General features: G+C 36.4%; 2 protein-coding genes across 3 annotated transcripts; both read left to right on the top strand.

Moving 5' to 3' along the window:
* Positions 1-113: 113 nt before the first annotated feature.
* On the top strand, positions 114-27,440 carry LOC144967769 (general transcription factor IIE subunit 1-like). The gene is made up of 8 exons (XM_078905385.1): positions 114-287; positions 5,735-5,923; positions 6,613-6,723; positions 21,821-22,010; positions 22,901-23,067; positions 23,474-23,705; positions 24,572-24,746; positions 25,673-27,440. Exons 2-8 carry the CDS (start codon positions 5,748-5,750, stop codon positions 25,846-25,848), a joined length of 1,227 nt encoding a protein of 408 aa, XP_078761511.1. The 5' UTR covers positions 114-287; positions 5,735-5,747; the 3' UTR covers positions 25,849-27,440.
* On the top strand, positions 13,265-19,085 carry LOC144967768 (uncharacterized). 2 transcript variants are annotated; one of them, XM_078905382.1, is made up of 3 exons: positions 13,265-13,319; positions 14,521-14,616; positions 15,216-19,085. In XM_078905382.1, exons 2-3 carry the CDS (start codon positions 14,523-14,525, stop codon positions 17,198-17,200), a joined length of 2,079 nt encoding a protein of 692 aa, XP_078761508.1. In that variant the 5' UTR covers positions 13,265-13,319; positions 14,521-14,522; the 3' UTR covers positions 17,201-19,085. The 2 variants fall into 2 exon arrangements, with proteins under 2 accessions (XP_078761508.1, XP_078761510.1); XM_078905384.1 differs by lacking the exon at positions 13,265-13,319 and having other exon boundaries at positions 14,376-14,616.
* Positions 27,441-27,901: the final 461 nt, after the last annotated feature.

Genomic DNA, 27,901 nt, shown 5'->3' on the forward strand with positions numbered 1-27,901 from the left:
TTAATTTATAATTTTAACTGGAAAATTATAAACAAGTGAGAAGATACTCATTAAGGTCCTATTATTTTTGCTTAGACAGTACCAAGTATTTCGTAACGATTATCAATTAGACGCCCATCTGCCGTCCACTGTGAGAGTGAGACAAGAAGTGTAAAAGCTTTGAAAGAGGAAAAGTGAAGAGTGAAGGGGAAGAATCGCTTTTTAAAAACATTGTCTTGATGTTAGTGTCCTTCAGAAAAATGTAACAACTCCATCTTATTATTTTGTTTTTATTTTATAACCTGAAGGTGAGCATCCTGGTGGGTTAGGCATGGCTGTACTGTGGCAGTGGCTATGTGTATTTATTTTAAAATTCGCAGTGGCTATTTTTACAGTCCCGTAAAGATGGTTCTCGGGGCTATTTTTACAGTCCCGTAAAGATGGTTCTCGGGGCTATTTTTACAGTCCCGTAAAGACGGTTCTCATGGCTATTTTTATGGCGTTGATGCGATTCTGTTCAATTATCCGCATAGTTATAGATTATCATCTTTTTGCAGTATTCACAAAACTTCACATATCATTTCTCCCGATGTTTAGATGTACAGATCTAGAGGCGGTGAATGAAAGCAAAATTAATTTCATTTAACATATTTAGATCTAAAGCTAAAACTAAAATGAACAAATAATTAATGTAAAGTCAATTCTCTTAGCGATTTTTACGGTACTGTCATTTTTATTACATATAATTTTTATTTTATTTATTTTTTTTTTTTTGCATAATTTATGTTTGCAGTACAGAACAGCCCGTTTTCTATCACCAGTGGGCAGGTTAGGTTGTATGTCTTGATTTTTTTTTTTTCTGTCAAACATACATAATATAGATCTATTATCAAACACTGAAAGTATATTTAGTTCCTGCTTGAGTCGACACCCCTCAAGATATAATACTTTACAGGTTGGCTTTTGTTTATACTTTACCAGTATAACCAGTCAGGAAGGACTAACGGTTTATACAATTTTAAAAGACGTAGACGTCTAACATTCAGGGTGCAGTCTTCTCACGTGAGAGTGGGTTTGAATCCAATTTCAGAAAAGAGGCCGTTCACAAACCAATTGGACACATTTTGACCATAATTTTAGAAACCCCCCCCCCCCCCCTAACCTCCCAACCGTATTGTGGACAAATGACTACCCCCCCCCCCCCCCCCCCTCAATGTGGATGTCCATGGTAAAGATGCACATTGCGAAACACCTCATGCTTAAATATTGTTCTTTTGAATAATATTTTTTTTTAAAAAGAAAGTAAATAATGATGATGATTCTCTACCATGGTCGGTCATGATCCAAAAGAATAGAGGTGCCCAAGACTGATCCTCATTGGGGCGCCGAGGTGGAGAGGGCATTTTACTTTGGTCCCACCATCGCGTTGCTCCTACTCTTTTACCGATTGACCCAGTGTTTGTTCTGGCCAGACAAGAGTGGTCGCTGTATTGCTCCTCCCTTCCCAGTTAGGAGGTTGTTTTATTGTTCTCCGCCAAAGCGGTGTTCACCTTGTGGTCAGACCCCTCTGCCTAGGCTTTGAGATACCACTAGGGAAAGAGATAGATAGAGAAAAAGAGAAAGGAAAAAAAAAAAGAGAGAGAGAGAGAGTGAGAGAGAGAAAGAGAGAGAGAGAGAGATTGGGAAAGAATGAAAGAAAGAGAGAGGGAGAGAGAGAGAAAATGAGAGATAGGGAAAGAAAGAAAGAAAGAAAGAAAGGGATAGAGAAAGAATTAAAGAAAGAGTGTGAGAGAGAGAGAAACAAAGGAAGACCGAGAGAGAGAGAGAGAGAGAGAGAGAGAGAGAGAAAGAAAGAGATTGGGAAAGAATGAAAGAAAGAGAGAGGGAGAGAGAGAGAGAAAATGAGAGATAGGGAAAGAAAGAAAGAAAGGGATAGAGAAAGAATGAAAGAAAGAGTGAGAGAGAGAGAGAAACAAAGAAAGACCGGTAGAGAGAGAGAGAGAGAGAGAGAGAGAGAGGGGGGGGGGGAAAAGAGAAGGGAGGGAAAGAATGAAGAAAGAAAAGGAGAGAATGAGAAAAAGAATGGAAAGAAAAAGAAAGAAAGAGGAGAGAGATAGAAAAAAGAAGAGAAAGTAAAAAGAAAGAAGAGAGAGAGAGAGAAAGAGAAAGAAAGAAAGATAGAGAAAGAATGAAAGAGAAAGAGGGAGAGAGAGAGAGAGAGAGAGAGAGAGGATGCTAACTTGCCGCACCTGAACGAAGGGAGTGAGAGTTTTAGAGCCAATGGCGTCTACTCAGCCAATCTGTTACTATTTATAAATCTATTACCGCAACGCCGTAAAAATAGCCACCAGAACCGTCTTTACGGGACTGTAAAAATAGCCCCGAGAACCATCTTTACGGGACTGTAAAAATAGCCCCGAGAACCATCTTTACGGGACTGTAAAAATAGCCACTGCGTTTAAAATTTGACTAGGGAGTTTAATAGAAATTCTAAATGTACCTCACACACTTGAAACCAATGTCATATGAAAGAGCTGGCAACACAGATTACAAAACAGTTTGAATTTTGTTTCTATCTTGATTAGAAATGTAGTTACGGCAGTTCAAAGTCTGAAATTTCAGACCGATTTTTACCCCAAAATTACCATTGCAAAGTTGTGACCGAAATCGCGTGATGTTAATAAAAAATGATTAAAACAGTCAATATCGAGTTCTTATCATATATTGTATACCAAAATGTTCGTCTTATCGAGGACAATGCATTTACATTAATAAAGAGGAAGATAAACATTTCAAATTAACACATTTATTACATAATATGTCGCTAATGTTACATAATCAAAAACTCGGCTAGACGTAAGAAACAATTTGCTCTATCACTTTTGGATTTATCCCCAATATCTCACTGAAACAATTGCAAATAATTACCCTCTTTTAATTAATACATGGAGAGAATAAAAAAAGGTTTGAGAGTATTTAAATGAAAAGATATAAACATGTTGTGTAATGACATAATGAGTTGATTTTTACCTATGGCAATTTAATTGCATATAAATAACATGGTAGATTGAAAAAGTTCAAATAAATTGAAACAGATTCCCTATTATAATTAGAAGGAAAGTTCTGGCTTTTAATACTTTAAAAAATTCTGCTGAACCACTTTGGGTTTATTGCTATTACATCATTTGAACTGACAATTAAAATAATTTTATCCCCCCCCCCCCCTTCTCTCTCAATGTATGGAGGTGTCAAAACTAATAGAACTTCTTACCATAATAATTATTAAGGCTAAGGACTTTAGAATATGGATACAAATGATAAACATATCTAAACATATGGGAAAGAAACTTGATGACTTGATGGCAAAGTAAAATAAAATAAAATTAAAGCAATTGGCATTTTTAAAATATCAATATTATTAATATCGGATTTCATAAAGAGAAGAAATATACGAACTTTTAAAAGAAAAACTATAAAATGCCTATAAATAAAGTTGGAAATTATGTATTCAAAATAAAAACATAGTAAATAATAGTACTGAAAATATTATGGACTAAATTTAACATAATAAATAACTAAATTTAAAATATCGATATGAATATCGATATCGACCGGCAGCCATGATGAGAAGATAATGTAAACAAGGCATTTCGGCGCAGAGTTAAAAGGTGTCTGCGCATCGATATAGAGCCCTGAAATTTGGCATGAATAAAGTTTAGATGTTATTCTAAAAACAAGCGTTTGAATTTTAAAAAGACACGCGGTAAATAAAAAAATAAATGCATTTGAAAATTGCCAAATTTTAACTTCATATAACTTCTGGAATTATTAATGGAATTTTTCTTAATTGGCACCATGTAAAAGGAAATTGAAAGACGAAAATAATGATACCAAAATATCTGCGATATTCCTCTTTATAACGAAGTTATGCATCTTTAATTGAACCCCCCAAAACGCGAAAGGCAATTTCCAGTCACAACTTTCCTATGGGCGAGTTGGGTCAAAATTTGACTGCCACTGCTGCTGCTCACTAAACTGCCTAATTTGACCAAAAAAGTCCCCCCCAAAAAACATCAACAAAAAATAAAACCTCTCTTTCTGTTTTGGAGCCATTCTTCTATCCTTTTCTCCTTTTTTTTGTTTGGCCTTGTTCCTTCCGTTTCTGAGCAGTACTGCAAATAGTGATTTCCTCTATTCGCAGTATCTATCTAGCGAATAATGATTTCATCTATTCATCATGATGATATGATAGTGCTCTAACTCTACCCTATCTCTACTCATCTACTGAGCTGCTGTTGTATTTGGAAACACAGTATGTAATGGTAACCAAATAGCACATACTGTGTTCTTCAATGACACGGTAGCGTGAATATTAGATAGCGTTCTTTTTCGTTATTCGCAGCACATAATATTTTAATTTTCATGATTCTTGTTATTGTTGGCTTTATATAGGACGCGCATTGTTTTACCTGTTTCGTCATTTAATTGTTCGTAGTGTTTTTATGCACCTCCGTTGACGATGTATCTTAACGGATCGTTTTTATACACCTCCGTCACGCATGCGCATCCCACCCAAATTCATCAGCGATATTGTGTTTCTGTATTTGGACATGGCGAAAGTTATATTGTGACATCTGTAGGATGTTTTTGTTAATAAATTTATTAAAAGATAATAATGATTTAAAAAATCGAAATATGAAACTAGAAAATAGAAGTTGCATTGAAGGTAAAATAATTTTTCAGAAAGACCTTATTAAATGTAATGAACAGTCAGGTGGCTCCGTAGCGCAGTGGACAAGCTGTCAGACTCTAACCTTGAAAGTACCGGGTTCGATTCCCATTTTTAGTCTTTTTTTTTTTTTTAAATTTACTTTATTTTTGTTTGATTTTTTTCTTTCTTAAAAAAAAAAACAAAAAAACTTTTAATCATGTTTTTAAAAAACTTCGATTTTAGTTTTCTAAAATTATTTATTTATTTGAGATCAGTATTTGTGTGCCATGTTTCTTTTTACTTTTGATTTTTTAAATTATTGTTATTATTCTTTAATTTATTATCATTGTATAAACGTACATCGGTAATCACTAAGCAGCGTGTTAAACTACAATCTAAAACAATTTAAACCTCATGGACGTATGCAGCAACATTTTCATTAATTTACCATCACCGCCAACGAGGTGCATAAAAACGCTGCGTTTTTGTACACTTCCAATGGAGGTGCATAAAAACGCCACCTTAATTGTTGTCATTTTATGCCATTGTCATGGCACTTTGAGCTCCTGGAGAAAAGGCACAATATAAATAGATATTATTTATATTATTATTAGTATGCAAGTAAGACTAATCGGTCTATAGTTACTAGCATCAGATAGCAAATATATAAGTCATAGATGAACTACTCAACTTCTTCCTCAAAGTTAGTCTAAGTCTAAGTGAAGGACTCGATTTGAGATGAAGACAATCAAGACTTGCACACTCTACCAGGGATTGAGTGAATAGTTTTATGATTATTTATGAGCATTTGTAAGCAACATCTTAAAAGCAAGGACCTGGATTCAATCGTAAAGTTCCAGGAGCCAAAGATTTTGTTTATCGATCTTTGCTTTACTTTCTTCTAATTTAATAAACAAAGTTTTTAACTTATCTTCTCAATTAGGAGCCAAAGATTTTGTTTATCGATCTGTGCTTTACTTTCTTCTAATTTAATAAACAAAGTTTTTAACATATCTTCTCAATTATTTTCACTTGTCACTTCAGAGATCTGCAGAAAATGGAATCCGATGTGATGAGAGTTGTTCCAGATGAACTGAAACGATTGGTTCGTCTTATTGTCAGAGGCTTCTACGCCGTTGAGCACAGTGTCATTATTGATATGCTTGTGCGCCATCCATGTGTCAAAGAAGATGATTTGGCAGATCTATTGAAATTTGAAAAGAAACATTTGAGGTATCTCCCCTTAATCACAATTTATATAATTATAATGGCATATATTACGTATTTAAAAGAAAAAGGAAGGGAACGATAATCATTATTTCCTATAAAGCTGTCCTGAAGTTGACCGTATCAATGAAATATTATTATTAGAACTAGAAAAGTGACCTGGGTTTGATAAAATTAAAAAGTAATTCTTCTGAGCCATAAACCCTATTGATTCATAAATTGAGCTCTTATATAGCGCGGTATCACTAAACGTGCTCAAAGCGCTTTTCAAGGGGCCCCACCAACAACACCATGTAACATGTAGAATGAGACATGGTGCCTGTTAGGCGATGTTATATTTTTTTTTTCACTGTTGACGGCCAGGTACTCATTTTACACCTGAGTACGGTGAGAGAATGCGAGTAAAGAGTCTTTTCCCAGGACTCAACTATGCGCCGAGTGAGGCTCGAACTCAGGACCTTCCGATCCGAAAGCGAGTGTCATACCACTTGACCACATAGCCGCATGATTCGTAGATATATTATCCCAATTTCTATACCGTTAAACAGACCCAGTTACCCTGTCACTGCTGGGTGGACAGCTTGGTTGGCTTGTGAATCAAGTCTTTATTTATTTATATTTAGTTTTTGAAAATACAATTTGGCTTCAGATCATTATGATTTATATTACCGACAGTTTTGACTAATCTCTTGCAGATCTGTTCTAAATGCATTGAAGACAGATAAATTTCTGAAAAGTCGAATGAGAGTTGAGACAGACCAGGATGGAAAGACGACAAAACACAATTTTTATTACATTAATTACAGGTCAGTGTATGTTAAAAGTAAAATTTACTATATATGCATATGGACTTTCTTTTTTTTTTTTAATTTTCTTTCTTTCGTACTTTCTGTTTGTCTTTCTTTACTTCTTTCTTTCCATCTGCTTGTCTTTCTTTCTTTCTTTCTTTCATTCTATCTATCTTTTTTTTTTTCTTAAGAGATGCCAATTCCAGTTTTATTATTTTATTTTCATAAGGTTTTACCCATGACTGATTTTTTTTCCCTTGAATATTTTCCTTAATGATTTGTGCGGCTATGTGGTCTAGTGGTATGAGACTCGCTTTTGGATCGGAAGGTCCTGGGTTCGAGCCCTGCGCCCGGCGCATAGTTGAGTCCTTGGAGAAGGCTCTTTACTCACATTCTCTCACCGTACTCTGGTGTAAAATGAGTACCTGGCCGTTAACAGCGTTGTCTGTGTCCGAAAAATTGTAATATCGCCTATCGTTAAATGTTGCTTGTAAAGTGCTTTGAGCACATTTAGTGGATATTGCGCTATATAAAGCTCAATTATTATTATTTTAAAAAAATGCCAAATCTGAAGTTTTAAAATGTTTTTAGCAGATATCTATTGGATTTCATCACAAACACTTTGAAGTCTGATGTCTCAATGCTTGAATACATCAAGTATGGAATGATCACTAATGTTGGAATAAAATTGTAAATCTGAATGTTTAAAATGAAAATAACGAAAATATTTCAGAAAAGAAGATTCTATAGATGTATGCGTATGGCTTTGGAGAGGGGTGTGTGGGGGAGATCCTTATTTTAAAATAAAACTTGTATTTAAAAATTTTTATTATTAAAAAAAACAAACTATTTGATATTTGTGTGTGTGTGAGTGTGTGTGTGTGTGTGTGTGTGTGTGTGAGTGTGTGAGTGTGTGTGTGTGTGTGTGAGTGTGTGTGAGTGTGTGTGTGTTAGTGTGTGTGTGTGAGTGTGTGTGTGTGTGTGTGTGAGTGTGTGTGTGTGTGTGTGAGTGTGTGTGTGTGTGTGTGAGTATGTGTTCTTGTATGGCATTACTTATGGGGACCAATACCTGGTTACACACCAACGTTCTGAGGACCCCTTGTCATTGTGGGGCCTTACACTCGGGTCCCCATAATGGTATTGGTTTAAAACCATCATTTTGACGCCCTGAACCATTTCACCAAATTTCATCGAAGTCCCCATAATGACGTTTTACTTGAAACGTGTGTGTGGATTTTACACAATTTACGGTGTGTGAAAATATTGAATTGCGTTGGTGTGCGTCTTGTACCGCTCTTCTGAAAAAGAGTTTGAAACGGTAGACGCCAACCGGAAGTTTTTGTCTGCAATGGCTGTGCTCGGCTGACACTGTACTGACAGGCGAAGATGTGGACTTTTCAACGTAAAAAAGGGGTAAGAAATATTTTTTTCCCACTTTTAATTAGTTATTGATATGGATAAAAAGCAAGTCTAGTTTTAATTGTTCGGGATCGGATCTCTTAAAATTATTTTTTGGATTCTTACTCTTACCAATCTAACTAAACAAATCACTAAATTACGACTTCATCAGCCTAGAGTTAGAGCTCTGCGCTATGGCTATGCTATCGGCATCGGCGATTGTTAAGATTTCCGCGTTAAATTCTTAGCAATGAGGGCTGCCTTCTCTTATTATTATTTTTAGAGTTTAAATTCAGGTAATAGTAATATCGCAGTGTTGCGGTTCCCAGTCAATTCACAATGTTCTTGGGTCGATATTTCTCTCCCCACATCAGTGCAGTGAGCAGTGCTACCGGACTTTGAACTTGACAAAAAAAAATAATTCAAAATTAATCAAGACCAAGACATACGTCATTGGAAAGGTATTGCAACACAAGAACAGTGATACCACTTAAATTCCATGCTGTAGAAATAAAGTTAGTACAAAAACAAAATCTGGTACCTATCTTAAATTTCTCGAAATTCGATTTACATTAACATCAATATCAGTTTCAGTATCACTAAAAAAATCGTGTGCATTCTCCACTTTTATCTATTTCCGTCACATTGTAATGAAATATAGGAAAGAATGAATGGCGTCAGGGGTATGCATGCTTGCTGCAGGGATGGTCTGATTTCTGATGCCGGATGAAATTGGGACATGACATTTATGATACATCATCGAATAAGATTTTTAAGTTTAGTGTCATGATGTTAATAATTAATAAAAAGGGACAAGCTTTATAATTGACCTCAGTTATCAATTGAAATATTCCTGTTTCATCCTCAATGCTATTATTCAATCACTTACAATTTATACAAAACATACACCAATGGACTACTGATTGCAAACTAAATACAATGACACAAACACATGCAGCTAGGCGTAGAAACTTGACAGGCCAATCAGCGCTGATCGCAATATTTGATCGTTGCTGATTGGCTGCTTAATTTCTGTGTGACGTCATGGGATGCCATGGAATCCCCACCGACAGAGGCAATGCTAATTCACAGACATATTATGGGGTACCCCATTCACCCGGCGCCTCTCACTCGTGGCACATGAAGGCAGTTGAGTGAGATGTGTAGTGTAATGACCTTAGCGAAACCTATGTGTGCTATGGTAATGACTAATGACGTGTGTAATGACATGTAATGGTTTCCTGCCATATAGGACAAATTGGCGATTTTAATGCCAAGTTTCACAATTCTGATATGTAAAAAAAAATCTTCACGCACAATTAATTTGGTCGGATTTAATATCACTCTTGTGTTGCAATTTTCGCAATTTCATTGTCAAATGATGAAAACTTGGTGATTTGAGGGGGGGGGGGATGCGGGGGTTGACAGCGATTTTAGAGAAGATCCATTTCGCGATGCGAAGGCGTGCCCAGGTAGCATCGCAAATGCTGCTTTTTATAGCTGCTGTTTGCGCCATTTTCACATAAAGAGTAGCAGTTGTGATACGACTAAGCCGTTAAATAGCACATGAGTTGCATCGCAACTATAATTTTTATACAGCTGCCATTTTTGGAATTTTCACTAAAAAGGCAGTAGTTGTGATGCTTAGTTGCGACAGTCATATCGTTCTTGCGGCTGTTTTCAACGCTGATTTTTTCACACCATTTCACTAAAAAGCAGGAGTGAATCGCACCGCAACAATTACTTGCACACAGCTGCCATTTTTGAATTTTCAATAAAAGCGCAGCAGTTATGATACTTAGTCGCGAGTGAGTCACATCGTTCCTGCAGTTGTTTTCAAAGCTGCTTTTTTCACACCATTTCCCAATAAAGCAGGAGTTGCTTTACAATTACGCCATCGGATCGCAACAATCTCTCCTTTTATAGCTGCTATTTTTACTATTTTCATATACAGCAAAAAAAAAAGCGTGTCGGGAGAATGACTATAGTCAGATGCGGTTATGTGAAATTAAAGCCGTAAAAGGAAGCCGTTGTCAAAAAAAATCACAACTGCTGCGCTTTTATTGAAAATTCCAAAAATGGCAGCTGTATAAAAAGTAATAGTTGTGTTGCGACTCACTCCTGCTTCTTTATGAAATGGTGTGAAAAAGCAGTTTTGAAAACAGCCGCAAGAACGATACGATTCAGTCGCAACTAAGCGTCACAACTGCTGCCTTTTAATGAAAATTCCAAAAATGGCAGCTGTATAAAATAATAGTTGCGGTGCGACTCAGGTGAAGAAGTATACACAAACTCCTAGTATAAAACGAAAAGCAAGAGGCGACAAACAAAAAAAATACGGGAACTTTGGGTTTCAATAATCCAACTTGGCATCCATATCTATCAGGCCCCGTTTTGAAAAGAAAACGAAAAAAGTCATGCACACACACACACAAACTACACACGATGCCGAATGAAATCCCCAGTCTGAAAGGACACGCTCGAAATCTTGGACACGCTGGTCGCGAACTTGACATTTCCAGCAGCCAAGGAAATCCCCCATGACGTCAGACTTGTGATCGGCGCTGACTGGCCTGTCAAGTTTCTAAGCCTAGCTGCATGTGACACAAACATCGTGAAAATCCATATTTATAAATAAGAAAGAAAGAAGAAGCTATCAAAAAATAAAAAATAAGGTCACAGCCACAGGCCCTATTTCAGGTGCCCATTTTTGAGTCATGCAGGTATCAAAGTACCTTCTAAAACATGCCTTTACTTGTTGCAAACCCTAATATCAAAAGAAAAAAAAATTAACAATTCCTATGCAGTCTGCAGTAGGCTGGGTAGCCTACACTAAGACTAAGACACTGACAGTTCTTGGCTACGTAGACTTTGAATCATTTATGATTCATCTGCTGATCTATGTGTTTTTAATTTCTTCTGGTTACTTAGTTGGTTTACTTATTTGTAATTGCCACTGTTGTAATTGACGAGGGATGAGTTTTTAAAATGCAAGCCTCCAAATTGGAGTATAATAAATGTTTTTTACATGGCTAAAGTCAACCACTCACTACATTTTTTTTTCTTTGATAAAAGTTTATGTATTTGTATTGTTTCTTTTTTTCAGAAACCGTTGAAAACTGCAAATGAAGTTTTTTCTTTACTTTCCGATTCTGGGATGATAAAGAAAGCAAAAGACAAGACTGAGGTAACTACATTGTTAATGATATGAAGGTTACATAGTTTTCTAGTCATTGATTAATTAATAATTATCTATTCAAAGACCTGCTTTGTTTGATTCATGGAATATGTATTATGACCGAAGCCTTTTCTAATTGGCTGAGATGACTCGGCTAGGTTTATGCTTTAGTTTAAAACAAGATCCTTTTTTGCTCTGAGTTGTCGTTCTTAAGTATGCTCATAGTTTAATGCTATTATCTGTCATCTGCATATTTTGCGGCCGCAAATTCCGGGCCCTTCCGCAAATTTCACAAAATTGGCAAAGTTTGGCAAATTTTCCGATTTTTGACATTTTTTTTCTTCTGAAAAAACGTTTTCTTGTGATTTCTTTTTCACTTTTAGCTGGAATTAATGATATTATTTGTCAGGATATAACGGGCAATAGATTTCATTTGAAACACCATTTTATCTAAAAGTAAAGTTGGAAAAAATTGGAAACCATTTAATTTTCATACATTTTTTCAAGGATTATGGGGAGTTTAGGGGTTAAATATCATATCACGTCTAACTCTGCCCCGCAATTTTTTGGCAAATTTTGGCACTTTTGGCACATTTTGACGTTATTTTTGGCAAATTTTAGGCTCCTATTTAGCAAAAAATGCAGATGATAGTATTATGTTTGTGTAACAATGTACCTTTTTTTTTGGTTGACTGTCAGTCTGGGTAGAGCCATTTGAGAGATGCCAGATTGGAATGCACATATATATAGCTGCATAAGTCTACTTCTAATCCTCTATTCTAATATATTTTCTGTTCCAGAATCAGAGATGTGCGAACTTAAGGCCTCCTCGTCGTGGTGGACAAATTCCTGAAGAAATAGGCAGTAATTGCAGTAAGTTTGATTTTATCATTTTCATTTTGCTTTTCTAACCACTCAAACCAAAAGGAATATTATTACCTCTTGAATGCTTGTCAACTTTTACATGGCATTCAAATGCTCAATTGAGGGTCCCTTGAGATCAGTTGATAGAGTTGTGGCCTATCACACAGATATCCCGGGTTTGATTCCAGGTTCAGGCAAAAAAGACATTAGAATTTTTTCCAATCCCCCTACCTATCCAGCAGAAAGTGGGTAGCTGGATATCATTAGACCTATTGGAAATGGGTGTAAAGTACTTTTCAAAAGACCAGTGTCCTATCCAAAGCGTAACAAGAAATTGCTACTAGTCAGCTCCGAGCTACAGGGTTAGGCTCTGGTCTTATTGGCATGAAGTCCTTTAAGGAGTTACGTATTTGAATGCCTGTTTACTCACATTAAAGATAAGAAAAAGAAAGTAAGTCATTACAGGCCTAATAGTAGCTCATTTTGGTTTCTAATAATGTGTATTACTATTACATTTCATATAGTCTATCACTAACAACTTTCCATCGGTTCTTAATTAACTTTGGACAATCCAGCTGGGTTGTCATAGAGTGAGCCAAAAATATCTTATTTTCCCCTCATTAATGAGAAAGTTCACTGCCAGGCCAAACAACCAGCAGTGCTCTGCAACAAAGATGAAAAATTATTGTTGATAATCTTATCATAGAAATCATATCCTTTCTTTTAGATACTGCATTTTGAAATGAAATAATCTTTTTATCTCTCTCTTTTTCTCTTTCTCTCTCTCTTCCTCTGCCTCTCACAATATTGAGTTTAGAATGATGGCATTGCTCTTTCATTTAGTCTGTAACATAAATGAAGATGGTGGGGGTCAGTTATAGAAAAGAGTTTTGATTATTGTACTTTCATCTCCTTGATTTAATTCTCTAACCAAGTTAGTTTTCAAAGACATAACCAGACTATATGGTTAGAGAATTACATCTACAATATATCTGATGTTTGCTTCTCTGGAGTAAAGAGAAACTTCATTTCAATTTTGCACACATGTTTTGATATATACTTTTCATGGTCATTTCAGAAAAGGACAGTGAAGACGAATATGTCCCCGAAGGCCCAAGAGAGAGTGCTTCTAGCTGAAAAACAGACAGCGATCCAGAGGATACTGATGACAAAGGTAAATAACCTGTGATGAGGTGTTTTTAGTGAAATAGAAAAGATACAAATACAATGCCGAATTAATTCTGTCTTCAGAAGAAATATGCGATACATCATGTTCCGTTTTAAAAATGTTGCTGTTTGGGGAATAGTGAATGACGCATTGGACAATTAACTAAAATATCACAAATTTGAGTATCAATTTGTTTACAGTGGAAGTCGCATTCAACGAGGTCTTTGGGACAGGGCCCCTGACCTCGTTGAATGCGACCTCTTGTTGAATGCGACTTTGTCCTAAACAAGGAATATAAATAATGAATCAGTATGAAAAAGTTAGATTTATGATTTAGCTTCCTTGACGAGCACATTACGGCACCGGGATTCTTCTGGGGTTGTTTCTTTTCATTTTAAAATTTTATTTATTTACATATTTAAAAAAAAAAAAATTTTGCATTTCAATGCATGTATTTTATTAATAAGATTAGCCCTTGTCCTTTATTCATACAAAACTGAGACCATCACAATTAACACTAAGTCTGTGTGATGAAATCTTAGCTGCGCATGACCTAACCATGGCACTACACGTCACATGTCTGCTGCCAGCATCTCCTCATTCATCGAAGTAAATACACCTACCCATCCTCTCCTCGCCTCACAATTTCTACCAACCCACTCCATAGAGGGACTACATGTTGTCTATGACCGACTCACCTCTTGCCTTACACATAGGAATACCTACCAGATAAAATTCTACACGACACACGGCTGAGTAGCATCGTACTACTGTAAACCACGCACTACACATTGGACAACATGAGACGTTCGTTTTGTGGAGGCAAGCAAACAGTGACGTTCAAATGAAAGTTGTGCCACTCTGTGGGTAGCATTGCTCTGGCCTGAAGCCAATGGTCTGGCCTAAATGACCTCGTTGAATGCGACTTTAGGAGCTAGGATGCTCGTTGGATGCGTTTTTATTTACTAAGAAAATATAGGGCTGGGAATCGGGGATTTCTGAATCCCTCGTTGAATCCGACTTCTCGTTGAATGCGACCTCGTTGAATCCGGTGCCCACTGTATTGAGTTAGAAGAATCTTGTACATTATGTTAGATAATTGATATCTTTTTTGTGTTAAAAATGTCTTAAAAACCTGAAAATTAAACCCAACAAACTGTTTTGAAGATACAAGCAAGCATCATTCCCTCTTACAATCTTATTTCAGAAATGGACAGTGAAGACGAATATGTCCCTGAAAGCTCAGGAGAGAGTTCTTCTAGCTGCAAAACAGACAGCGATCCTGAGGATGCTGATGACAAAGGTAAATAAGAACCTGTGATGCTTTAGATTTAAAATCCAAATACAATAAGCAGGAATATACTCTAATTTACCCATAATAGTACGTACTTTGATCCCTTGAAACCTGTTTGTAACTCATTTTATACTGTGACAACACTGGTGCAATCCCACATGTCACACAGATGTATGGCCTTGAGCATTAGTTGTATTGCATGGTTATTACCAAATTGTTTTATGAAGAGAAGAATGATTTTTTTTTAATGCCTTGAGATAGTCTACTATTCTATCCAAATGAGTCAGTTGTAACCAGTCATGTTAACCTACAAAATTGAGACAGCACTTTTTTTTGGTGAAATATTTCACCCCGAGAAGGGGAAATGATTTTTTGGTTTTCCGTGAACCATATGTCGTTGTAAGAGCAGCGGCAGTGTGTGCAAATAACCTCTCCCAAGGTTCAATTGCAGTGCCAAAAGTGGGACTCGAAAACAGATCTCCCATATCACAGTGCAATGGCTTATCCGCTCGGCTATTGCGACACACTTGGGGTCTACATGGTATGCATAAGTACTTTGAATTGCACAACAGCAAGTGAAGTCATGTTTTTTATTTTTGCATTTTCAGACCCCAATGAACACCAAAGAAGTCCTACAACTGCAAGTCTAGTTTGTGTTGCAGAGAGTGAGGTAGAAAGTGGTAGCGAGTCTGTCATCATCCCTCTCCCACAGCTCGATGATCAGGAGGCTGACCTTCCACAGAAAGCAGATGACATGACTGTGCAGAAAATGGTGCCAGGAGGATCGGGGGGTAAAAGAAAATGGGACAAACGACATTCTTGTTTGTATTGTGGTAGACTTTATGCTAAAATGGCTAGGCATTTAGAAAGTGTACATAGTGGGGAAATTGAAGTGGCAAAAGCTTTAGCCCATAAAGTAGGTACCAAGGACAGAAAGAGGGAATTGCAGTTATTGCTTCATCGTGGGGATTTTAAACACAACAAAACAGTGATAGATGCAAAAAAAGGTTTTTTGATTCCGGCTAGAAGGCAACCAATAACTGACAACTTAGAGGCTTTTACAACCTGTGAAAAATGTTTTGGACTTTTTCTAAGGAAGGATTTATGGCGTCACAAGAAAAAATGTGCTGCCTTCAATAATGAAACCAAAAGCTCAAAGAAAAATACAAATTTTCTTTTACTTTCAAGTAAACAGGAAGACGATAATAGTGATTTTGAAGAAAAGATTTTAAACACAATGAGTTCCGATAGGATCTCCCTCCTTTGTCGCCATGACAGTGTCATTTTGCAGTATGGGAAAAATCTTTTTTCTAAATTTTTAGACCAGCCACATCAATACCAGTACATAAAACAAAAAATGAGAGAAATTGGCCGTTTTTTGAATGAAATGAAAAACGAATGTGAAATTGAAAATATTACACAGTGCATTGACCCCCTGTTATTTTCAACTGTTGTCAAAGTTGTCAAAGTTTTAGCAAAGTACAATTGCATCACTGGAATTTATGAAATACCTTCACTTGCTTTAAAGTTAGGCCATTCCTTAAAAGCCTGTGCAGACATTTTGAAATCAGAGGCTTTGCAATCAGGAGATACTCTATTAGAGAAACAGGCTGAAGCATTTACCAAACTTTATTCTTCTGACTGGTCACATCAAATATCATCGAGAGCTCTGCACACTCTTCACAAAAGAAGATTTAACACAGCAAGAAGACTACCTTTAGCAAAAGATGTGCAGCTTTTATATTGTTTCATTAAATCCAAGTTAACAGATGCAATAACACAATTGCGTGAACACCCAAACCCAAATACGTGGAGAAATTTAGCTGAGATTGCTCTAGCACAGGTGGTTCTTTTTAACAGACGAAGAGGCGGTGAGATGCAGAGAATGAAAATTGAAAACTATCAGAATGGATTGGCTTCAGGAAAATCTCTACAAGGGGAAATCCTGCAGAGTTTGAGTAAGTTTGAAAGAAACTTAGCCAAACAACTCGAAAGGGTAGAAATTAGAGGAAAGCGAGGGAGACGAGTGCCAGTTCTTCTACCCAAATCTCACAAGGATAGTATTGACTTGCTCCTCGATTTCAGACAATCCAGTGGGCTTGCTAACAATAACCCATATGTTTTTGGTGCTATCGGTGAAGGTGAAAATGTACTTAGAACTTCAGATGTTCTCAGGAAATTTGCCACTGCATGTGGAGCAGATCAGCCAGACTTATTGACATCTACAGCACTTAGAAAACATATTGGAACAATATGTCAGCTGCTTGATTTGAAGGAGAATGAACTGGAAGCATTGGCTGCCTTCATGGGGCATGACAAGTCTGTTCATAAAGAATACTATCGTCTTCCAGAGGACACGATGCAACTTGCTAAAGTTAGTAAGATTCTCTTGCAACTGGAGAAAGGAAAAATTGACAAGTGTAAGGGAAAGAATCTAGACGAGCTGGAATTTGCTGAAGACGAAGCAATTGATGGAGAGGAATTAAGTGCTGATGAGGATGACCTTGACGACTGCGTTCAAGGCGGTGACACAGGATGTAGCAGCATGACCCCTGATAGTACGACGATAATGCCATACACTGAAAACTGTTAGGAGGCTGATACTGTTAGAGAATCTCATAAATCAAAGAAAATCACAAACAGAGTAGTGAATAAAGAAAGGAAAGGGTGGTCTGAGGAAGAAAGAAAAGCTGTTGAAAAGGAATTAGGGAATTTTTTCTTTTTAGAAAGATTGCCTGGCAAAGCAAACATTGAAAATGCTATGAGAAATTCTCCAATCTTAGCAAACAGACCCTGGAGACAAATCAAATATTACATAAAAAATGTTCAAACTAGAAAAAAGAAATTTGTATAGAAATTTGTTCCCTATGTTATTGTATGTACGGTAGTACATAAACTAAGCATTATCTTGTTGTCGCCTTGATGTACAGACATTTGTTGTTAATTCAATTAATTGGTACCTTATGCAATTTGTGATCAGTACTTTTTCCTCCGACCTCCTCTCTCTCTCGTTCTCTTTTCTTTCTCGCTCTCTCTCTCTTTATAAAAATTTCAATACTATGTTGTTTTTGACATCAACTTAAAATCAATATGAAAACATGAACATATTTTTTTTTCAATAATGATACTGATAATAATATGTCCAATTACAGGACAATTTGTTGTTGATGATAATAATGTTATCTCTGACCATTATATTGTGGAAAATGTCAAAACCAGATGAACACAAAAGTATTCAAAATTACTTTTTATTTTGTCTCGTTATACTCGTATCAATGAACTGAAAGTGATTTTAGCCAAATAGTCCTTAAACCAAAACAATTTGCAGAATAGTTATCAAAATCATTTCTGTTAATTAGACCAACATTCCTATTTTGACATTTGTTAACTTGTATAAAGTGATGTTTTGTGATTCTATCTTTTTCCACGTCATTATCTTTGCTTATTAGACGAGTTAAGATCTAGGCTTAATCAAACTATTGAGAAGTCACATTTTCATTCCCCGTTCTGGCATACCATTTTATTCAATAAAACATTAGATGCATTGACTTGCTAAAATGGAGTCAATTTTACCAATTGTTTAATAATGATTAATGTGTTTGTAAAAATACGCCCTGGTGCGCTAGCAAATTACCTATCTGTTCCTTTGGTTTTCAGGGTCTCACCTCAGATGTTTTTGCTTGCGTTCTTGAACACACAATTCAAACCACTGTTAGTTTATTAAGTTTTGTTTTTTCCGCCACATATATCATCATTATGTATAAAAATTGTTTATGCTTCTTTATCGTCAAGAATGGACTATTTCTTGTTGTATTTTCGTTATATGGGTTCGAGCATCTCAAACGGTAGAGCACTGTCTATTCATTAGGACCCGAATTTAGCTTCAATGAGAGCTGTCTTTGTTTCTGACCTCTCTATCCAGAAAAAAATGGGTACCATCGTTGAATACTAAGACACGTCCAGAAAAGTTATGTGGCATAGACTAGCAGCATCCCATCAATAATGCAAAAAGTAATTTTTGTCATCCCTTCTTACACCTCAGAGAGCAAGATGTATACTCTTACTAATTTTTGAGTCTTCCTGCTCTCATAGGACTTTCGTTTGAAATTAATTAAGATTGGAATTCAATATTTCCCTCAGTTATAGTATGGCTCTTTTCACTCTTTTCTGATAATTATCATGGTATATACAGTGGGAACTCCCAATAACGACATCGCTTGGGACTGGAAGATTATGTCTTTATTGGGAGTATGTCGCTATCCAGAGTTTTTATTTTCACTACGAACATAATTTAAGTATAAGATTAGGGACTAGAGATTTGTGTCGTTATCCAGAGAATGTCGTTATTGGGAGTTTCCACTGTATTTAATAAGATAATTTTAAAATTTCCCCAGAATCAACTTCAAATCTTTATTAATCATTATTTGGCATTATTATTTGGCTATGATTATGAATAAACAAACCTCATTTAAAATCAACATATTTTTTCCGTCTTGATGATTTGACTGGATTCCACTGAACACCCTTTATACTCCTTATGATTATATGTCAATGTTCAGAACCCTACCCTTGGCATTGAGGGAGAACTTTCACTTGGTCAGTTCTACATGATTCGAATGTGTACAAGATAGATTGTTATCTGACATCAGGATCCATATGGTAGTTTAGTTGGTAGATACCTGGCCTGTAGTGTCATCATTTCAAAGCCTCATGAAGACAGAATTGTTCTGATATCATCTACTGAGCAGTGAATGTTTGGTTGCATTTCATTCTGATACAGACATAGTGACTAGAAAAATGATATGCCAATAGTAATGCAAGTCGGGTACAGCCTAAGGTTAGGAACATTTTTGTTTGGAGTATCCCGATCTATCTTAATGTCCTATTTCTTCTTTTGTTTTTACATTCTTTTCCGTATAGATGGGCATCTAATTCTCAAGGTCCTTAGAAGTAATGTCTACTGTAGACACACATCAAAGGTTCCTGCTAGTAATGGCCACATTTTAAACTCCCAAAGGTCCCTAGAAGTAATGTCTACTGTAGACACACATCAAAGGTCCCTGCAAGTAATGGCCACAGTTTAAACTCTCAAAGGTCCTTAGAAGTAATGTCTACTGTAGACACATCAAAGGTCCCTGCAAGTAATGGCCACAGTTTACACAGGTCCTTGCAATAAATGTGCACAGTTTACACACCAAGTGAGTCCCCACTAGTAATGCCCTGTCTCATCAAGTCCTCACAATGACTACACAATGTCCCTACAATGATGGTGTAAAGTGAGGCCCAAACATACTCTAGTCAAACCTTTGTTATTTGACGTATTCTAAAAAACGACACCTGCCATCATAGACGGCTGTTTTGTCCACCAATACAACGTATTGTATGTTTCCTAAACCCACTGGAAATAGAGGTACCCACAAGTCATGTGTGAAATTATGGTCCTGACAAGTCATGCCATACAAGTATATGTGTGTGTGTGTGAGTGTGTGTGTGTGTGTGTGTGTTAAGGTTGGTATCTCTGTATGGTGGCTCTGAAGGACTACATTTTTTAAACAAAAAGGCCGACAGTATTTTTCATTTTCCAACTTCTACGAGGGCTCTTTCATAATTAACCGAAAAATGCCTGTAAAATCCGCGTTTTTTATGCTATCAACAAAATTCTTGCACGTGTTCATACCTTGACTCGTCCTTCATTTCTCTACGTAACAGCCAAGTCTGTCGACACACTTCTGCCAACACCGCACCATGGAATAGATACCCTCTCGGAAGAAATTTCCATCAAGGTTTTGTAGCCATTTCCGCACATGGTCAACAAGCTCTTCATCGACATCAAAGCGCTTTCCTGCCAGCTCACGTTTCAGTGGCCCAAAGAGGTGATAATCAGATGGTGCGAGGTCTGGACTGTGTGGTGGGTGTGGCAAAATCTCCCATCCATATTTCTCTAGCCAACCTTGCGTCACTCGTGCTGTGTGGGGTGTAGCGTTGTCGTGTTGCAAAATGACCCCGTTGATCAACTGCCCTGGGCGCTTTCTGTGAATGGCCTCCCTAAGCTTGTCAAGAGTTTGGCAGTACCTTGCAGCATTGATTGTTTCTCCAGGTTGTAAGGTTTCGAACAGAATAACACCACAACTGTCCCAGAAAACAGTTCCCATTATTTTCTTTGCTGACCGCATGACTTTGAATTTCTTCGCGACAGGTGAGGATGGATATTTCCATGTCATCGAATCTTGCTTTGTTTCTGGGGTGCAATGGTGCAACCAAGTCTCATCACAGGTGACTATGCTGTCAAGATAAGTCACATCGTACCCTAGAAAGTCTCCGCCGGCAGTATGCCCGTGAACCCTGCGTGAGCTCTTGCTTCTTCTCAAAAGTTCCCTGCGGATGTCCAATCTTTGTTCTTTATGATTGTCTGTCAATTGCTTAGGAACCCATCTTGCGCTGACTTTTCTGTAGCCAAGTTCATCAAATACAATTCTATGGGCAGAAGTTTCCGAAATTTCAAGACTGCTTGCGATTTCATGAAGTTTCAACCTCCTGTCTTGACGAATAAGCTCATCAACTCGCTTCACATTGTCTTCTGACGTCGCAGTTATTGAACTCCCTCTCCCTTCCCTGTCTGTCAAGTCGGAATGGCCGCCTTCAAACAAATTACACCAGTGATAGACTTGTGTACGGCTTATAACATGCTCACCATATACACTCTGAAGTTCTTTATGAATTTCGGTAGGATTCAGACTTTTGGCGTTCAAAAAATGTATGACAGCTCTGATGTCCTCCTTTGACCAAGTTTCAAGGTGGGCCGCCATCTTTAAAATCGTCTAGAAATTCATTGTGCAAAATGATGCACTTCATAATTTCTGGGAATATCCGTAAGGAAATAAGGAATATCATGTCGTTTACAGAATTAAAAAATCTCCACTGGTTGCTGAGCAATGGGCATTTTTCGGTTATTTCTGAAAGAGCCTTCGTACTAATCCGATGAATATATATCATGGATTTTCAAGATATTCCTCACTCTTTTGATCAACCACACACGTCACAATTGACACAGATGCTACATTTTGTTTTAATAGTGCTTACAATCCATCTGTATCGTTTGAAATAAAAATTTAAGTTCCATGTGTTGGGGACAAAAATTAATGATTGCAAGCTGAATACACATGTGCATATTTTATCCAAATTTCACAGTCAATTTTATTTTGTTCTATTTTAGTCTTTTTGTCAATGTTGTGAAGTACAAGTTAGATAACATGAGAAGAAGGATAGAGATGGATGAGCGTGACAACACCAGTCGGTCATCTTTCAAATGTCCAACTTGTGGGAAAACTTATACAGACTTTGAAGTGGGTCATCTCCTGGATCCATCCACTGGGGAACTTATATGCACCATTTGTTATGCAAAGGTTCGGAATTTTATTTTATTATTTTTATTAGGGCTTAGTTGGCTAGTGTGGATAGCCATTGGTAGGTCTTATCTCTCTATGTAATCTCTTCAACTTTTCCTCTTCCTATGTGACTTTCTGTCCTTGTCCTGGATTGAGATGAATCAGTTTTGCCCAGACCATAGTTGTAGTCCTTTCCCATGAGGGAAGCAGTCAGATGTGCTTATATATGTTTGTTTATTTGTTTTTTTCTGTCAGAGCTCATATTTTCTTCCCTGTAAATAATCTCTTCGAATAATTGTGTATTAGTATTTGAAGCAATTTGATTGAGTACCTTTTTGATGGGGATCCAATGTCTGCATCTGTGTAAAACTTTGATTAACAGGGTAGATTGTGAGGATCTTCTTTTGAAAAATCATTCCCCCTCTTTATTTGTTCTAAAGTATATGAAAGTGACTTAAGAATACTGCATTCTTGGTGAAAGCAATTGGATATGATGTGGGAAAAAAGCAAAATAATTCCATTTTTTTAAAGGATTAACAAACCTGTCGCTTATACAGATTTAATTTTATTGGTAATTACAAATTTTATTTTATTTTTAGCAAAATTTGGATTTTTGTCTCTCCCACATCACATTTTTAAAACAAAGTTTCACAGAAATATTTGTAAAAATATTGCTTTTACTTTTAGACAGAAACGTGATAAAATACTGTTCATCACTTCTATATCAATTTAAAGTGACAAGTTATGGAGATAAGGCTGGAAATCATGCTTTTTTTAAAGCCCATATATAATGTTTTTTCTTGAATTTCCAATTATTTTGACAACAAAGTACATATTTATTTTTTTTTTCAGCTGCAGGCCTGGAATAAAGTAACCCATTTTATATTCTTGTCCATATCTTGGTGTAGGTGGAAGAAGATGAAAGCTCCATTCCCAAAGAAGATGCTAGAACGTTGTTAGCAAGATTTAATGAACAAATCCAACCCATTTATGACCTTCTAAGAGTTTGTGAGAATGTGAAGCTAGCTCCAGATTTATTGGAACCGGAGCCAACAGATCTACGCAACATAATCAAGTATGTTTTGTTTTTTAAATATTTGGTTGAATAATTTTAAAGAGTTTTGTTCTCTTTGTGAGAAGAGTTTTCCCTCATTTATGGGTTTCTTGCAAAATAATTGAGACCTAACTCTTGTGCAGATTAAATTAGCAATATCGCATAATTCACTGATGTGATTTTAAAAAATTCTATTTTATAGTCGTGCTTATATCCATTTTTAGTATTGTTTTTTCCCCCTTAATCTAAAAAAATAATAACAAGAGGGAAGTGATTGAGCAAATTGCAGAGGGGGTGGTTGATAGTGATAATACTGGCTGTTTTTTAAATTCTCTCTATTTACATTCATTTTGAAATAATTCACAATGAGTGCAAGTTCATATTGATCTTTTGTTTTTATCCTATTCACTTTTGATTAACTTTTCAGTCCTCAGAACCGGGCAAATGCTTCTGGATCCAGATCTCAAACACAAACTGGGGAAAGAACAGTTTGGAGTGGTGATGCTACGCGTAATGTTGACTTTGGCTTCAATGACAGCCGAGTTACCATCACTGTAGGGGATGAAAATGCTGGGAAGGTGGAGAAGAAAGACCAACCAATATGGATGACCCAGAGTACAGTGGATGGAAGTTCTGTGTTGGATAGATTACCTGCTGAGGTGAGGAATTTAACCGTATTGTTATCCTGGTGGATTTGAAGATCGGTCACTGATGTAGATTTAATCGGTATATGCACACATTATTTTATAGTGTAATTTGGCCAAATTCCGACTTTTAATCTCCAGATTTGGATTTTTAAAACAGATTTTAATGGAACTATTGCTATTGTAGTAAAAAAGAAATTTATATATCACTAAACATCAACTCTAAAGGTTTTGAAAGTGGCAACTAATGAAATCAAGTTGATACAGATATTTTTTGTAATTGAAATTCCCCTTCCCCCCCCCCCCCCCCCTGCTTCCAAGTATTTAGACTTTTTGATTGTTTATGGCAGATCTGGGCCATCAGTGATAGGGTAGCTGGGTCTGTTAGATCTGGTGGAAAGTATTTTGCGATAGACTAATATCCTTTCCAATGGGTAGCAAGCAATTGCTATTGTCGGTTTTACGCTATTTAAACTGGGATAAACCCCTGTTCAATCGGCAGATCTGGATATGGTATTAATCTAACATATGCTATTAGGGAAATCTAGTATCTGATTCATTCTTAAGCTTTGTCCAACAGAGATAACACTCTGATGAGAACACTTAAAAATAACATTTCTAAGGACGTGCTACTTTCTCACAGCTCTTAAAATTGATAAGCCACAATGCAAGAGCCATTGTGTTCATTATTCAGTCTTGGATCAACTGACTAAAACCAGTTTGTTTATTTGTGATGAGAGGGTTCCTATAATTGAGTTCTTACCTTACTGGCTTATAAGGAGTTGGGGCAGATGTGAAAGGTTGTAGAAATCTGAGCACTATACTATCTCATGCTTTTGTTTTTATTTATTAAATTATTTTTTTGTCTGTCACCAATACAGATGAGGCCTGAGTCAGACAAACGCAGTCGTGGTGCAGGCGGTGTTGGAGATGACATCTTACAAACCCTATTGGTTCACGAACAGTCGTCGTCTTCAGGTCCCTCCCAGCCATCTATGGCTGGACTTGGCTTGGAGGAGGATGATATGACGAATGCCAATGGCCAGGACAATAGTGGTAAGATGCAGGCTTATATGGTTCTGTTTTATGTTGTCTTTGTGTTGGCTTCTTGTGTCATGTGGGACTTTTGAATGGTATTAATCTCCCTAGATTTATACATCTGTTTTCTGTTTTAACTAGTCCTCTTTTTAGCATTTTTATTGTGCCTGTAAGGGCAGATTAACTTCTGTAATATTTATACTCTTTGTCTTTACTATCATTTTTATGTTTACTGGTGGTGAAATTATTTAAAATCAACACAAGACCTGTAAAATTCCTTGATTTAAATATGTGTCCATGGCTCTTGCAAAACAATTGATTGTTTGTTTCTCTGGATGATGAATCCAAAATGATTTTGCTATTAAAGAACATATTTTGTAGGAAGTTAGGAACAACTTTAAGATTAAAAAATAATTGAAATTGGTATTGGATTCAGTCAAATGTATAGGTATAGTATTGGGAGATTATATTTTTTTCCTTGAAAATCGTCGCTGTTTATATTTTTTTGCTTTGAATATAAAATGAATGTATTCCTCTTTGTGGGATCCTGTGCTTGGGACTGAATGAGAAGTTTTATCAAACTAAGTACCTACATTGATGGTTTGCTCATGGAATTTACATCTGTTTCCTTCTTGAGCCTTTTCCCTTTGTCTTACTTTTCTCTTGAGCTTTTAATTGTAAATTTAGAATTTTTAAATACTCCATTTTCATTTTTTTATTTTTTACTTGCACTAAAATGACCTAAATGTGTTGCAAGCGCTGTAAAAAAAAAGTAACAACGAGGTGAGGTCAGGGGTCACAATTTTGTTCTGTGTGTCCCATAATTGGTCAAGACAGATATTTTGAGAGAGGGATTTTAGGATTCGTTAATTAGAGAAATTTTGCATCAAGGTAACCCATTTCATTATTAATTTGCTCCTAAAATTTCTCTAAACTCCTGACAGATGTCGAGGAAATGGGTAGTGATGACGATGAAGACGATGGCCCTTTGGTGACAATTGGCTCCACACGAGTGCCCTACAACAGCATTACATCAGATATGGTTGCATCCATGACCACACTGGAAAAGAACGAGTACATCAGGATTGGACAAGAGCTTTACGAAAACATGTACGACTGAATCGAATCTGAGCGGACGAAAACTATTTTTTAAACAAAAATATTGTCAATTGAAGACAAGTTACAACCATGCCAGTCTTTGACAAGACTGAAAAGTTAAATCGCCACCCATTGAAGATATATCCGTATGGTAATCTTGACAAGTGCCATGGAGTTAGAACTAGTGGTGGGCTTTTTATTGAACTTTGTGTCCAGAGAATTCCTATCCAAATAGTTCTTATTCTGGGAATTCTATTCACGACCATGGATTAGGACCTACAGAAATAAAACATGCTTGTTGACATAATGATAATGTTAATAAAGTATATTTATTTAGCATGTTGAATCAAAATCTCAAAGTGCCTTTCACCATCCAATAACTACGCAGGCATGTTTTGTTTTTTGTCACTTTATGGGTGAGATCACTAAGTGGATAAGGCATTTCAATTCCACCCGCGACATCCAGGTTCAAGCCCTGCTGTCGGTGTCTTGTTTTTTTTTCTTCCTTTGGCTGGATTAGAAACTTAGTCCTTTTCTTCTAGCTGTCTAAATTGTGCTTCAAGTTACTAATAACAGCTGAGGGATTGAGAGTTGGCTAAACAGAGGCTGCAATACAGTGAAATTAGTATGTCTTAGGTAATCAGCAATACATACCCAAGCCAGGCCTCCTTCCCTAAAGACCCGAGTGTGTCAAATGTGATATCACTAAAGGAAGTGATGTGGTGAAATGATAATAAATAGAGAATAAAGATGTAAATCAAAGGGTGATGGAATGAGGGAGTGATTGCTGATTGATTTATTGGTTGATCTGACGTGTGTGTGTGTGTGTGTGTGTGTATTTGGCCACATGTGTGTGAATGTGATTAAATAGTGATAAAAATAAAGAAAGTCATATAGACTGACGGTTCAATTTTTAGCTTATTTTTAAAAAGTAGTTAACAAGACAACTTTTACCTCTTGTTATACAAGATCTAGGGCCCTTTAAAAATAACCCTGAAACTGCGTGATGTCTTGTTGGTTTCTGATATGCCCACAAAGGCTGTTACTTTGTGGAGCTGATTCCTCTGATCAAATATTGTCTTTTTTGTATGAGACAAAAACACGATTATTCCATACAGAATCTGACCTTTAACATGGTCTGTGTAAATCATCATAAATATCTGAAGTTTTTGTTTTTAACAAAAAATGAATTTGAAGATCTTTCCAGATATTCTATTTTGCTTGAGTTTCAGAATATTTTCTAAAAAAAGAGGATCTCTGGTTTGAATAGATGAATTCCAGGCAAAACGATTGAATTCCAAGCGCAATTGCCTTCTTTACAATGCTCAGTCATTGTGTCGTGAGGCATATTGTCATTTCTTTTATTTAAAAAAATTATATATTATTGTAAGAGAACAGCCGGGAGTCTGAATTAGATTTTCTACAATTTGTCCTTGAAATAGGAACGTGTCCCAATTTATTTCTTGGTTGTTTTTAGTGACATATTTATTGATGATTCCAACAATAAATTCGTGTATACAATGTGAGCCTTTTGTAAATATTATAAAATGATGTTTGTACATCGACATGAAAATGAAAGCTGAAATAAGAATAAATTTCTTGATTGAAATTGACTATCACTGCGCTCCTTATTTCTATCTCTCATTTATTATAGATAATCATTTTGATTGATTTTTAAAATGTGAAAGAATAGAATTTGAAACCTATTTATCAACCTCCTCTCTCTCATTTCGTTCTCATTAACCACAAGCTCTGGGCGGGGTTCCTGACCTCCCATAGTGGGCAGGAAGGTACATACTGTGTCTTCTATCCCCCTATGTCTGTTTTCCAACATGCTTTCTGTCTTTGTCTTGGAATGAGATTACTAGGTTTTTACCTGGCCGGAGTCCTAGCTGGGAGGGAAACAGTCAAATGCATAGTTATTGTTTTGGGAGATGATATTTTTTTCCTTCTAAATCATCTCTGTTATGTATTATTATATTTGTTATTTTTAATGTATAATGTAAGCATTTGAGTGTATTCCTCTTTGTTGGATTTTGTGCTTGTGTCCGGATGAGACATAGGTGATCTCAAAC

This window comes from Berghia stephanieae, chromosome 3 (assembly GCF_034508935.2).
Source record: "Berghia stephanieae isolate SIO BIC M18660-M18661 chromosome 3, UCSD_Bste_1.3, whole genome shotgun sequence".
Lineage (NCBI taxonomy): Eukaryota > Metazoa > Mollusca > Gastropoda > Nudibranchia > Aeolidiidae > Berghia > Berghia stephanieae.

Bases quoted from the DNA above. Each gene is read 5' to 3' on its own strand.
- LOC144967769 (XM_078905385.1), top strand. From the start codon at position 5,748: ATGGAATCCGATGTGATGAGAGTTGTTCCAGATGAACTGAAACGATTG. The intron at 5,924-6,612 runs GTATCTCCCCTT...AATCTCTTGCAG, and splicing joins TTTGAAAAGAAACATTTGAG to ATCTGTTCTAAATGCATTGA. The intron at 22,011-22,900 runs GTTCGGAATTTT...ATCTTGGTGTAG, and splicing joins GCACCATTTGTTATGCAAAG to GTGGAAGAAGATGAAAGCTC.
- LOC144967768 (XM_078905382.1), top strand. From the start codon at position 14,523: ATGGACAGTGAAGACGAATATGTCCCTGAAAGCTCAGGAGAGAGTTCT. The intron at 14,617-15,215 runs GTAAATAAGAAC...TTGCATTTTCAG, and splicing joins TGAGGATGCTGATGACAAAG to ACCCCAATGAACACCAAAGA.